This window comes from Dermacentor andersoni, chromosome 1, assembly GCF_023375885.2.
Source record: "Dermacentor andersoni chromosome 1, qqDerAnde1_hic_scaffold, whole genome shotgun sequence".
In the NCBI taxonomy this organism is placed as follows: Eukaryota; Metazoa; Arthropoda; class Arachnida; order Ixodida; family Ixodidae; genus Dermacentor; species Dermacentor andersoni.
In genome coordinates, this window is record NC_092814.1 from 191,312,882 (window position 1) to 191,325,784 (window position 12,903).

The 12,903-nt window shown below is 47.1% G+C and overlaps 1 protein-coding gene across 1 annotated transcript in view; it reads right to left on the minus strand.

The window, feature by feature from the left end:
- Positions 1–12,903, minus strand: part of LOC126547102 (neuropeptide SIFamide receptor-like) — a 258,316-nt gene that overhangs the window by 12,001 nt on the left and 233,412 nt on the right. Inside the window, exon 3 of the mRNA XM_050194963.3 lies at positions 11,682–11,964. Coding sequence (XP_050050920.1) covers positions 11,682–11,964 — 283 coding nt within the window. The remainder of the gene's footprint in view (positions 1–11,681; positions 11,965–12,903) is intronic.

Consider the following 12,903-nt stretch of genomic DNA (forward strand, 5'->3'; position numbering starts at 1 on the left):
GCGAAAGTACATTTGTTCCCCTTCATCTAAAGTAAAGACATCCACCTGCGTCATCCCTAATCGATACTGTCTTTCGATATAATAACGTTACTGCGGTGGTTTCGCTCTTGATCAATTGTTCCACTGCCCTTAGCTTCCTCCCAAGGTTCTTTTTTAGCTTTTAAGCTTCTGCTCCATCACTCGCAGGCTAATGCAGTTAGATATGCTAGTGTCTCTTTGTATGGGAAAAGTTAAGAAAAAACCCGTATCTAGTCTACTGCTGTTATTGCAGACACTACGGGCTGGGCGGACAATAGCATCAAGAAAAATTTCAACAATGTTCTAGCTACTTAGATAAAATATACGAATTAACTTTTTAATTACTAACTTTAGGACACATGTTGAAGCCGAGGAGTGGTGACGTCATGCCAGCTTAGCAGAAATCGTAAGATTAAGCATACTTTCGAGATATGCGGCCTTAAAATGGGCTAGATATACATTGGCGTTCCAGTTAACAGTTTCCCAAAAGCGCGCCTTTTACAGTACAGAACGATTTTAATTGGAACACCGAAGCACATTTCAGAAACTTTGGGGACAGATATCACGAAAGCGGTGCTAGTGTTACTATTTTTGCTAAGCTACGTATGACCTGCCTTCAGGGCTTCAGAGCCAGTAGACATAGCCTCCATAGCCGCCAGGCTTAGTAACATAAGCTTGTGGAACAGAATATTTAAGGGACCTGTCGTATTTAACGAACCATGAAGTATAAAGAAAATTATTTAACGAACAGAGGAATTGTTTCGAGGAGCCGCCGTGCTCGAGGAAAAAGACAAAAGGAGTAAATAATTTTGCAGTAAACTTTGGCAGCAGCGGTAGCGAACCTGGCACATTGGCTTACATTCCCCTGTTCTACGCAGATTCTTCGACGGCCCTTGTGTCCCCGGCGGTAGTCTGTGTGGAGCTACCTACCCTTTTCATCTTTGGTGTTGCATCGTTCGCGTGTTACCTACACGTGCGAATTCCTCAGCCCAGCCGCTATCTGCAGCTGATAGCGTCGACGATTTCTACCACCGGGTGCCACTGCCTTCCCGATTCCTCGCAATAAAAGCCGCCGACGTGGAAGACAACGACACTTCGGCAGCAGCGGTAGCGAACCTGGCACATTGGCTTGCATTCCCCTGTTCTAAGCAGGTTAGTCCACGCCTTCTAACATATTTGCTCTTTAGTTCATTTCATGTTATCTACTCTACCGCTGCTGCCACTCGAGTCTGCTTTCCTGTGTTTCCGTATCCTGTTCCCATGGCAACTGTAGGCACTTGTTGCTCATGCAATGAAGCTCTTAGCTCAGATGAAGTATCTGTGTCATGTGGCGAATGTAAGGGAGAGAGAGAGAGAAACAACTTTATTGAGCCGAGCTCGACATCTTCTTAGACGCAGTCGATAGAAGTGGTTCCCTCTTCACGGGACCCATATGCTTCCCTAGCCGCCTGGCCCCTGGAGATCAGGACGAGCTGGTCTTCCAGGGCGGTGCTGGTTAGCAAGGTCTCCCATCGCTCGGTAAGGGTGGATGAGGGATGGGGTAGGGTAGCGGGGCAGTTAAGAGGTGGGGGGATCGCCTTGATGAAATCGCATACTCCAATGACGTGTTGGCGAATGTAAGGAGCTCTTTCACATTGGGACAAAAAAATTATGGGGTTTTACGTGCCAAAACCACTTTCTGATTATGAGGCACGCCGTAGCAGAGGACTCCGGAAATTTCGACCACCTGGGGTTCTTTAACGTGCACCTAAATCTAAGTACACGGGTGTTTTCGCATTTCGCCCCCATCGAAATGCGGCCGCCGTGGCCGGGATTCGATCCCGCGACCTCGTGCTCAGCAGCCCAACACCATAGCCACTGAGCAACCACGGCGGGTCACATTGGGATATGTGCTGGCTTATCGGATAAACAATATAAAAAAATCTTAATCGGCTAAAGAAAAGTGAACTTGCTCTGCGTGCAGAGTTGCAGGAAAGGATAATGAATTAAGGCTCAAGCGGAAAGTCGTCAACTGACGAACTGACTGATATAAGGTCGCTTTTAGCGAACATAAGTCAAAAGTTGGATGAGTTGTTGCCGCTTAAAGAGAATGTGCCAAGCATTGACCGGTCGGTACAACTAATGTCTGATAAGTATGACGGGAGGTTGGCACGATTTGCCGCGCAAGAAAAGGACACGAAAGGAAATCCGAAAAAGGGCTGAACACCTTGAACAGAAAATTCAGTAAAACTTCATTTGGGCCTAGTTGGTTCATAATTCTGAACTTAACGTTACAGCGCAAACACCTAAGAGGAACCACAAAAGGAAACACGACACACACTGGCGCTGACCTTGAACAGAGCTCTCAGGCTAGTGACCATGCGAAAAAGAAGTTAGAGGTGGATCTAAACGAACTAGAATGGAGAAACCGCAGGTTAAACCTAGCAATTCACGGTGTTAGTGCTGCTGACAACGAAAATTTGCTTGAGAAAGTGAATTCTCTTGCCACTTTGATTGAGGTCCCTGTACTTACTGAAACCGTTGTCGCTGCCATTCACCGCCTCTCATGCAAAGCCGGCCGAATTCCTGGTATAATTGTGAGGTATCTCAGGCAATCTGTTCGAGACCAGTGGCTGGACAGCCGCTCAAAGCTGAGGGAAAAGAAATCCAAGTTGTTCTTTCAGGAAAACATGACCAGTTACAACCGGCAACTGCTTCGAGAGGCTAAAGACTGGGCGAAAGTGAACGGGTACGAATTCGCGTGGCACAGGAATTGAAAGATCTTGCTGCGAAAGACCGAGGGCGACTCTGTGATCTTAGTGCGTCACAGATCAGACTTTCTTTCCTGAGCCTGCTCTCTTGTGAGCGTACTGAATTTGATCTTTCCCGCTTCAAGATGGCTACTGACAGTCCCTTGTTTCCGCGCGAGGTAGATAATCTTGTCTCAAATCAGCATGCTGGTTCATTCAAGTGTCTTCACCTTAATGTTCGTTCGCTCTATAACAAAGAAACAGATATAGATGACTTTATCAATGGTTTTTATTTTTTGTTTGATGCTGTAATGCTCAGTGAAACTTGGTGCAGAGATGGTCGTGACGTGCCTAAGTTTAGACATTATCAATCGTTTTGTGTGAACCAAACAAACCACCGCGGTGGCGGTGTTTTGCTGTTGTTGAAAGAGCATGTAAGTTGGGAACTGCTTCCCGACCTTTGTATTTGTTGCGACAATTTTGAAATGGTAACAGCTCGTGCGAATGAGTACATATTTTCTGTTTGCTACAGGCCTCCAAATGGAAATCTTTTTCAGTTCCTTTCTTTTTATGAACAGCTGCTTTCTTTTACTGCAGAAAATAGCAATTACTTGGTATCCGCTGGTAATTTTAATATCGACATGCTGACCACTTCTGTAGCACAAAAGGCTATGTTAAATATTTTAGCTTTAAATGGTTATGAAAATTTAATGCGTACGCCAACAAGGATTACAAACAAAAGTGAAACATTGTTGGACTTGCTCATAACAAATGGTGACATTGAAAATGTTACTGCCGGGGTGATGTCACACGATCTTAGTGCGCACCTTCCAGTATTTCTCTTATTAAGAAAACGCAACTTTAGAAAGAACTGGAAGCATGAGTATATACTTTGTCAAAGTATTAGTCAAACACGTCTAGATAGCTTCAGAGACGAACTTCTAGGGTGCGACCTTAAACAAATTTTAGAAATAGATAACGTTGAAATGGCGTATGGCAAACTTATTGATGAAGTCTCTCGAATATATAAAAACCATTTTCGTGAAAAAAGGCTCAGGCTCGGTAAAAAATTACAGAAGCCGTGGATAACCCCTGAATTGCTAAAACGAATTCATTATAAAAATGCGCTCTATCACAAGTTTGTCAAGACTCAGGATCCAAGTGCATTAAAAGAATACAAGTCATATAGAAATAAGCTAAATAAGGAATTAAATTGCATAGGAAGTCCTATTTTCATGCAGAATTTGAGGGTTGTTTGAACAAACCTGATACCTTATGGAAAAAGCTAAATGATGTCTTAAATCGTCGAAAGTCAGCTCCGCGAATACAAACTCTATTACATGATGGAAACGAAGTATCGGGAAGTGCTCTTGCAAATGTTTTTAATGATTACCTTGTAAACTTTTCTGGTGGTAGTGCGTCGTCCGATATTAGTGAATTTATGCCAAACAGAGATTCATCTTCACTCTCTCTTCACCCCTTTACTGAGACCGAGGTGACATCAGTTTTCCTCTCACTAAAAAATAGCTCAAGTTGCGATGCAGAAGGCATGCAGGTTCGCCCTATGAAGTATGTGCTTGATATCATTTCCCCGTACATTACCTATATTTTTAATTTCTGTTTGTCAAGCGCTATCTTTCCTAAACGGATGCAAATAGCCAGAGTGTCGGTATTGTACAAGAAAGGTGACGTTAATGATACTAAAAATTACAGACCCATTTCTATATTACCTGCTTTTTCGAAAGGGCTAGAAAAACTAATGGCAATGCAGGTTTCAAAGTTTTTTGACAAGCACAGCCTAATTTCTCCAGCCCAGTTTTGATTTAGGAAACGACGGTCTACAGAATTAGCACTACCCCATCAAAATGAATTTATTATATCGCAATTTGAAATTAAGAACATTGTCCTTGGTATTTATATTGACTTTACTAAAGCATTTGATTGCATCTTTCACTCTGTCCTATTTGATAAGCTTGAAACCTACGGTATTCGAGGTCACTGTGTAAGCCTTATAAAATCTTATCTTGATAATCGCTATCAATATCTTGAAATAAACAATAGCTGCTCCAATTTGAAACATATCACTAGAGGCGTTCCTCAGGGTAGTATTCTTGGCCCGTTCCTGTTTATTGTATATATAAATGACTTAGTAAATATCTATAAAGATGCGATATACGTAATGTACTCAGACGATGCCAGTATATTTTTTCATCACCTGACTCTAGTATCCTTCAGAATAAAGCTAATACTGCTCTGAAAATTCTTCATGTATGGTCAAAACAAAACTGTCTGCAAATCAATATGAACAAAACAAAAACAGTAATCTTTAGGCCCAAATCTAAGCAAATAATCAGTTCCATCAGCCTCGTTTATGACGATGTAAACATGGAAATTGTAGATAGTTTTAAAATACTTGGAGTTATATTCACACAAGATATGCTTTGGGACATGCACATAGAATCGATATTGCGCAAATTATCTCGTGTAGTTGGCATGATGGTGCGGCTGAGACCTCTTTTACCTTACAGAATCAAGGTTCATGTTTATAATACACCATTTTTTTCTACACTTTATTACTGTCTGCTCTTGTGGGGTACCACATCACGTACGAATCTAGAGAAGATTCATATACTTCAGAAAAATTTTGTGCGAGCACTATTTAACTCACCTTACAATGCCCACATATCAGCCCTATTTCCAAAAGGAAATATAATACCCGTGTTTAACATTTATAATTACAAGTTAAGTCAAGCTTTCAAACGGGAGGTAAAAGAGAATTTAAAGTTTCTTCATGAGTTATCTAATCTCACAAGGAACACACATTCGTACATCACAAGGTGTACGGAACAGTGGAAGGTGGTCACTCCGCGAGCCAATTATCCTACACAAAAGATAACATACACACTACCAACACTTTTAAATTTGTTTCTGAAATCAAATCTTGATATTTATATAGGTGATGTACGAGCTTTACCTGAACATTTTGTCACTAATTCTTTCTTAAATAACTGAAGAGCGTCCTTCAGGAAATTTGAGTTTCTGCGTTTATTTTTTATGCATATTGTCACGGCTCACTTGAGACAAGAGCGGAGAGCGGTATTTTATCTAGACAATTAGAACAAGCGTTCAGTCTTGGCTTCGTCTTCTCTAGCACCCTCACTTGCACGCACGAGGTCGTCGTCCTCGTCGTCAGCGTGGTTGGGCACAGATGGCGTCGCGGCATTTGCCCCCCCTTCAAAGGAGCATCGTCCCGATGCTCGGCGGGTAGCACCCGGTGTCCAGCCGACCAGCAAGTGCCCATGTCATTCAGCAAAATAAGGTTTCATGCGCACCACGTGCACAGTCTCAGGCAGGTCCTGACGGCGCCTCGAGCAGGATTGGCTGTCAGGAATGACTTCATAGTTGACGTCGCTAAGGCGTCGTAGAACCTTGTAGGGTCCGAAGTATCGGCGCAGAACTTTCTCCGCGAGGCCTCGGCGGCGTACTGGAGCCCAAACCCAGACTCTTTGGCCGGGCTGGTAGACGACGCATCGATGGCGTTGATTGTAACGTCGGGCATCACGGTCTTGCTGGTTAGTTATGCGAACGCGCGCAAGCTGTCTTGCTTCTTCGGCGCGCTCTGTAAAATCTGCGGCGTCAATCTCGGAATCGCTGGAATCATGAGGAAGCATAGCATCCAGCATTGTAGTCACTTCTCGACCGTGGAGGAGACGGAATGGCGTCATTCTTGTTGTTTCTTGCCGAGCCGTATTATAAGCAAAGGTTACGTAGGGTAATATTTGGTCCCAGTTCTTGTGTTCCACATCGACATACATGCACAGCATGTTTGCGAGAGTCTTGTTGAGGCGCTCCGTAAGTCCATTGCTTTGCGGGTGATAAGCTGTCGTACTTCTGTGTGCCGTGCCACTGAGCGTGAGTACAGTTCGCAAAAGTTGAGCCATGAACGCGGTTCCCCTGTCGGTTACGATGACCGCTGGAGCCCCGTGCCTGAGAACGACGTTTTCGATGAAGAACTGCGCGGCTTCAGCTGCTGTGCTGCTCGGAAGTGCCTTGGTTTCTGCATAACGCGTAAGGTAATCTGTTGCAACTATGATCCACTTATTTCCTGAAGTTGATATTGGGAATGGGCCCAAAAGGTCCATCCCAATTTGTGCAAACGGTGTTTCCGGCACTTGAACGGGATGTAATAGTCCGGCAGGTTTCGTAGGTGGCACTTTTCGTCGCTGACAGTCAAGGCACGTTCGAACGTAGTGCTTCACCTGTGTTGCGAGCCGTGGCCAGTAGTATTGCTCTTTGATCCGTGCTAATGTTCTTGTGTAGCCTAGGTGGCCCGAGGTAGCTTCATCGTGACAGGCCTGCAAGATTTCACTGCGGAGAGTTTGAGGGATGACCAGTAGATATCGCTTCCCTGTTGAATTGAAGTTCCTCTTAAAAAGAACACTGTTGCGTATGCAGAATGATGACAAGTTCCTTGAGAACAATCTGGGTTTGTTTGTGGTGCGACCTTGTAAGAAATCAATTAGTGAAGCGAGCTCCTGGTCCTCTTGCTGCTGTTGAGAGATGGTAGCCGCACCAACAACTCCTAAAAAGCCTGAGGATTCGTCATCATCTCGGCCTGACAACTCGATCGGTGATCTGGAGAGGCAGTCAGCGTCTAAGTGCTGCCTTCCCGATTTATAGACCACTGTCATGTCATACTCTTGAAGCCGTAGGCTCCAGCGTGCCAAACGTGCAGATGGATCTTTCATGTTGGTCAACCAACAGAGAGAATGGTGGTCACTTATGACTTGAAATGGGCGGCCATATATGTACGGACAGAACTTGGTAACGGCCCATACTACAGCCAAGCATTCCTTCTCTGTGGTAGAATAGTTCGACTCGGCACGTGACAGTGTTCTACTCGCGTAAGCGATGACTCGCTCAGCGCCGTCTTGCCGCTGAACAAGGACGGCACCTAGACCGACATTGCTGGCGTCGGTGTGGATCATTGTCGGCGCATCCACGTCAAAGTGGGCAAGAACAGGTGGAGTTTGTAGACGGTGCCGCAACTCGTTAAATGCCGCCTCCTGCTCCTCGCCCCACACAAACGTGACATCTTCTCTGGTTAGGCAGGTGAGCGGTGAGGCGATGCGTGCAAAACCCGCAATAAATCGCCGGTAATATGAGCATAGGCCCGGGAAGCGTCTGACTGCCTTCTTGTCCGTAGGCCTTGAAAACTTTGCGACGGCTGCGATTTTCTCAGGATCAGGTCTGACACCTGTGTGACTTACAATGTGGCCCAAAAACTGTAGTTCTTCATAGCCAAAGTGGCACTTTTCAGGTTTTAAGGTAAGCCCAGCGGACCGTATGGCTTGAAGAACTGACCGTAGCCGACTGAGATGTTCATCAAATGTGGCAGAATAAACAATCACATCGTCTAGGTACACTAAGCAAGTCTTCCACTTAAGGTCTGAGAGAACCGTATCCATTAGCCTTTGGAACGTGGCTGGGGCAGAGCACAAACCAAAAGGGAGAACTTTGAATTCATAGAGCCCATCAGGCGTCACAAACGCAGTCTTTTCACGATCCCGCTCATCGACCTCTATTTGCCAGTATCCACTTTTTATGTCCATCGATGAGAAGTAACGTGCATGCCGTAGCCTGTCGAGGGAATCGTCGATGCGTGGTAAGGGATACACATCTTTTTTCGTAACCCGATTGAGCTTGCGATAATCGATACAAAACCTCAGGCTGCCATCCTTCTTCTTAACGAGTACCACGGGCGATGCCCAAGGACTTTTCGACGGCTGGATGACATCATCTTCTAGCGTTTTCTTGACTTGCTGCTGTATTGCTTCACGCTCTTTCTCAGCTACGCGATACGGCTGCTGTCGGATGGGTATTGCTGTTTCCTCCGTAATGATGCGGTGTTTCGTCAGTGGTGTTTGACGCACTCGGGACGTTGTAGAGAAGCAGTCCTTAAAATGGTCAATCAGTTCTCTGAGCCTTTGTTTCTGCTGCGGCGCTAAACCTGGGTCAACGTCGACGACGGGTGTAGATGGCATCGTATCGGTGGTTGATTCCTCTTTTACAGCAAAGCAGTGTTGGACGTGGTCAATTTCGTCAAAGTACGCCACAGCGGTGCCTTTACTGATGTGCCGGCGTTCATTGGTAAAATTTGTCAGTAGTACCTCTGTGCGACCGCCGATTAGGCTGACGATGCCCCGAGCGATGGCAATACCTTGATGGAACAGAAGTGCAGTTAGTTGTTCAGCTACACCGTCCTTGTCAAACTGTTCTCCGCAACTTACGGAGACAAGACTGCATGATAGTGGTGGTATGCAGACGTCGTCGTCGGCTACACGTAACGATGTACGTCGGCGCTCTTCGTCTTGGCTCGTGTCTGTATTAGTTGACAAGGTTATCTCGCCGTCCCGTATGTTAACCACGGCGCCGTACTCCCGCAAGAAATCCATTCCAAGGATGAGTGATCTGCAGCACTCCTTTAAAATCATAAAAGTGGCGACAAAAGCTGTATTTCCTATCTGGAGCCGTGCAGTACATTTTCCTGTAGGTATCATTATCTGGCCCCCGGCATTTCGAATATAAGGGCCCGTCCATTGCATATTGACTTTCTTAAGCCGGTCTGCCAACTGTTCACTCATTATCGAAAAGTCTGCGCCAGTATCGACTAAAGCTGTCACGTCGTGCCCATCAATTATTAAGGGTAGGTCGGCACTTACAAATTCGTCGGCGTCCCGTTTCTCCGGGTTGCTCTGCTCGTCTCTCAGTAATAATGGGGGATTTTCGGCGGTTCGACGACTTGCAACCTTCCCCCCGGAGGTCGCTGATTTCAGTTTCCCCGCCGTGGGCTTGGAGAGCGGCCTCGTACCACGTCGGCGAAACTGCGACGGTTCGGCGAAGAATAACGTAATGGAGACGGCGAGCGCGACCGAAGATTAGCTGAGCTGCCTTGTTCCCGAGTGACACTGTCGTCGAAGCGTGGATGTCTCTCTTGAAACTGGCGCGGAGTGGCAGGTGACATTTCCTGGATGCCACCCTGGCGATGAGGGCAAAAACGATAAATGTGCCCTGGTTCGCCACAGTGAAAACACAATGGTCGGCGATCAGCAGTGCGCCATACGTCGGTCCTGCGAAGCTGTGGTCGCCTGAAATGCTCCCTCTGTATCCAGGCAGCAACAGGTGGCCGCTGGTGGTACTGCTGTACCGGCATGGTAGAAAGCGGGCGACGGACAGCGTCTGCGTAGCTATATGCGCGTGGCTCGAAGCGAGGCCCGGGACTCGGTTCAGGGAGTGGCTCAGGAGGTGCTAATGCTTGCCGAATTTCTTGGCGAACAACTTCAGCGACCGAAGCAACAGTAAACTCCTTCGGTGTCACAGTTTGCTTCGCAATCTCCTCGCGCACAATGTCCCTTATCAGTTGACGCAGTGAGGTCTCGTCTGTCACTGTGAGTACTGCGGCTCCTGCAGGCGCATCGTTAGTCAGGCGTTCGTATTGCCGACAACGCTGCTGGAGCGCCCGCTCGATTACTGTGGCTTCCTTAATGAATTCTTCCACTGTTGTAGGCGGGTTAGGCACGAGACCAGCGAAGAGCTGTTCTTCGACGCCGCGCATGAGATGGCTCAGCTTCTTCGAATCCGGCATGTTGGGATCCGCGCGGCGAAACAAACGAGACATGTCCTCGGCAAACATGGAGACACTTTCATTGGGCTTCTGAATGCGCAACTCGAGAAGGCGTTGTGCATTATCTCGGCGATCAGTGCTTCCGAAGGTGTCAAGTAGCCGACGGCAAAATTCGTCCCACGTTGTCAAATGTGCCTCGCGGTTTTGGAACCACGTCCTTGCGCTACCTTCAAGAGCGAAGTACACATTGGAAAGCTTCTGGTCCGGACGCCACTGATTGACCTTAGCTACGCGTTCGTACTGGTCCAGCCAGTCTTCGGCGTCTTCGTACGTGTCACCGTGGAAGCTTGTGGGGATTAGATTGTTTTGGATAGTCACCTGTGTTGGACTCGCAATCGCCATTTCCTGAGTCGGTGAGGTCGCTGACGAAGTTTGTTGCAAGAGACCGAATTCCGGGCACAGACCTTGTAGGCGGCGGCTTGCGCGGTGCACAGGTGTCTCGACGCGTGGATGATGTCTTGAAGGACTGGACGGAGGGCTACTCGCAGGAGTCGTCCCTATCATTAGGCGATGATGCGATACCCAGCACCTCCACCAGTGTCACGGCTCACTTGAGACAAGAGCGGAGAGCGGTATTTTATCTAGACAATTAGAACAAGCGTTCAGTCTTGGCTTCGTCTTCTCTAGCACCCTCACTTGCGCGCACGAGGTCGTCGTCCTCGTCGTCAGCGTGGTTGGGCACAGATGGCGTCGCGGCAATATTTCACATGTAGTCAATTTCTATGTATATATATCTCCTGTTCAATCGATATTTGCCGTGTAAAGGAGGCTACGGGTTCTAGTCAAGTCGCTTGCCTCTAAAGCGACTTTTACCGGCAGTCTCCTCCATCACTGATGGAAATAAAGAAGTTATTATTAATATGTCAAACCTAATGAAGCCCAATCATTTCAGCTGGGATGCCCATCCGTTCATTCAGGCAAATCATTGATTGCAAGAAGAGCTCACCACGCGTTGTTGTAGTGCATGCTGAACTACAAGGACGTTCGCTCAAGCCGCCTAAATAAGTAGCTGAGTCTGCGTTTTTCATCGTTTTAAAACACTCCAAATTCCTAAGAACAGATGCTTGCGACACACCTAGAATATGAGGATAGGAAAGGTAGCGAACCGGAAAGACGTAGGGTTGTCTACCCTACAGAGAGTAGAAGGGATGATGGCATAGCAAGGTTAGAGAGAAAAATATCGTTACTTCAACACATATCCGCGCGCAAGATTCTAAACTCTCTGATATAAGCAAGTGAAAGGGACATACCTTGACCCAAATACAGCCGTAGCAGACGACGATGAGCAGCAACGGGAAGATGTAGCAAAGCACGAGGTGCGCGAGGATAAAGTACAGCGTTGAGGAGCGCTCGTCCGGCCACTGCTCGACGCAGAGCGTGACGCCTGGTATGCTGGGGTGGATGGGCTGAAGTGTGAAGTAAAGAGCCCAGGGGAACGTGATGGCCACCGAGAAGGTCCAGATGACCAGAAGTATCTTGCGCACGCTTCGCGTCGACAACTGGCACTTGAGCGGATAGCAGATCGCCAGGCATCTGCAAGGACAACGCACACGGCTTGTGTTGTGCCCGTCGCGCTGATTTATGTATACACTGAGACAAGATGAATGACGTTCAAGCTTTATACCCGATGACATGTGCAAACGTAACGTTTCTCCAGGTGATGGAGGGAAAGAGAGGTCGCCGTTGTCCCGTGATGAGCTCGAGCGCTACTGCAGATAACAAGACTCTTTTTCGTGTTTACCCGAGCCAGAAAGTTCCCAGAGAGAGATCTGGGGACATTTTGCTGGGAAATCGTGCTTCTGAATGCCCATTTGCCGGTACTACGGAGGACGACGCGCTTTGCTCCCGTTTAACCACCGCTCAATCTTCCCCTCCACACGTGGCTGCGGAACTTTCTGACAATAAAAAAAGCAATTGCTTTTTTTTCTTCTTTATGTTGAAAGACATACATTTTTTTACTTTAGCAAAACTGGTTCTTACACAGTAGATAAAAAAAAAATATCATGAACACCGCAAGCAAAATGGCATTTCTTCGTCTCTTTACTATCCTCAATAATATTTGAGTGCAGCTTCTCCAGCCATACAAATATAGACAGAGCTCTCGTATGCGCGAGCCAATTGGTCTTCCTTGCTGAAAAAGCTACAGCTTCTCTGCAGAATGACGGAACAGCCATCAACAGACAATGTTTGTTAAACTACAGAGTAAGTTAGAAACAGAAAAGGTGTGTTACTAAAGGCGCCCTACTTTTTTATGTTTTTCTCACAAGAAATTTGTTACAGCGTAGCGCGCTAGAAGGGGAAACGGCAAGCGGGTGCAAGGGCGCAATGCCCCGCTGGCCCCGCGGAAAGGCTGAACGTCTCGGCGGCGAGGCGGCTCCAGCGGCCACCCCGTGACGGCCGCGGTGTCTGCGCTACTCCTTTCACTTCGGAAGCCACGCGCAGCAGACGTAGCAGTGCGTAAATGTCATGTTT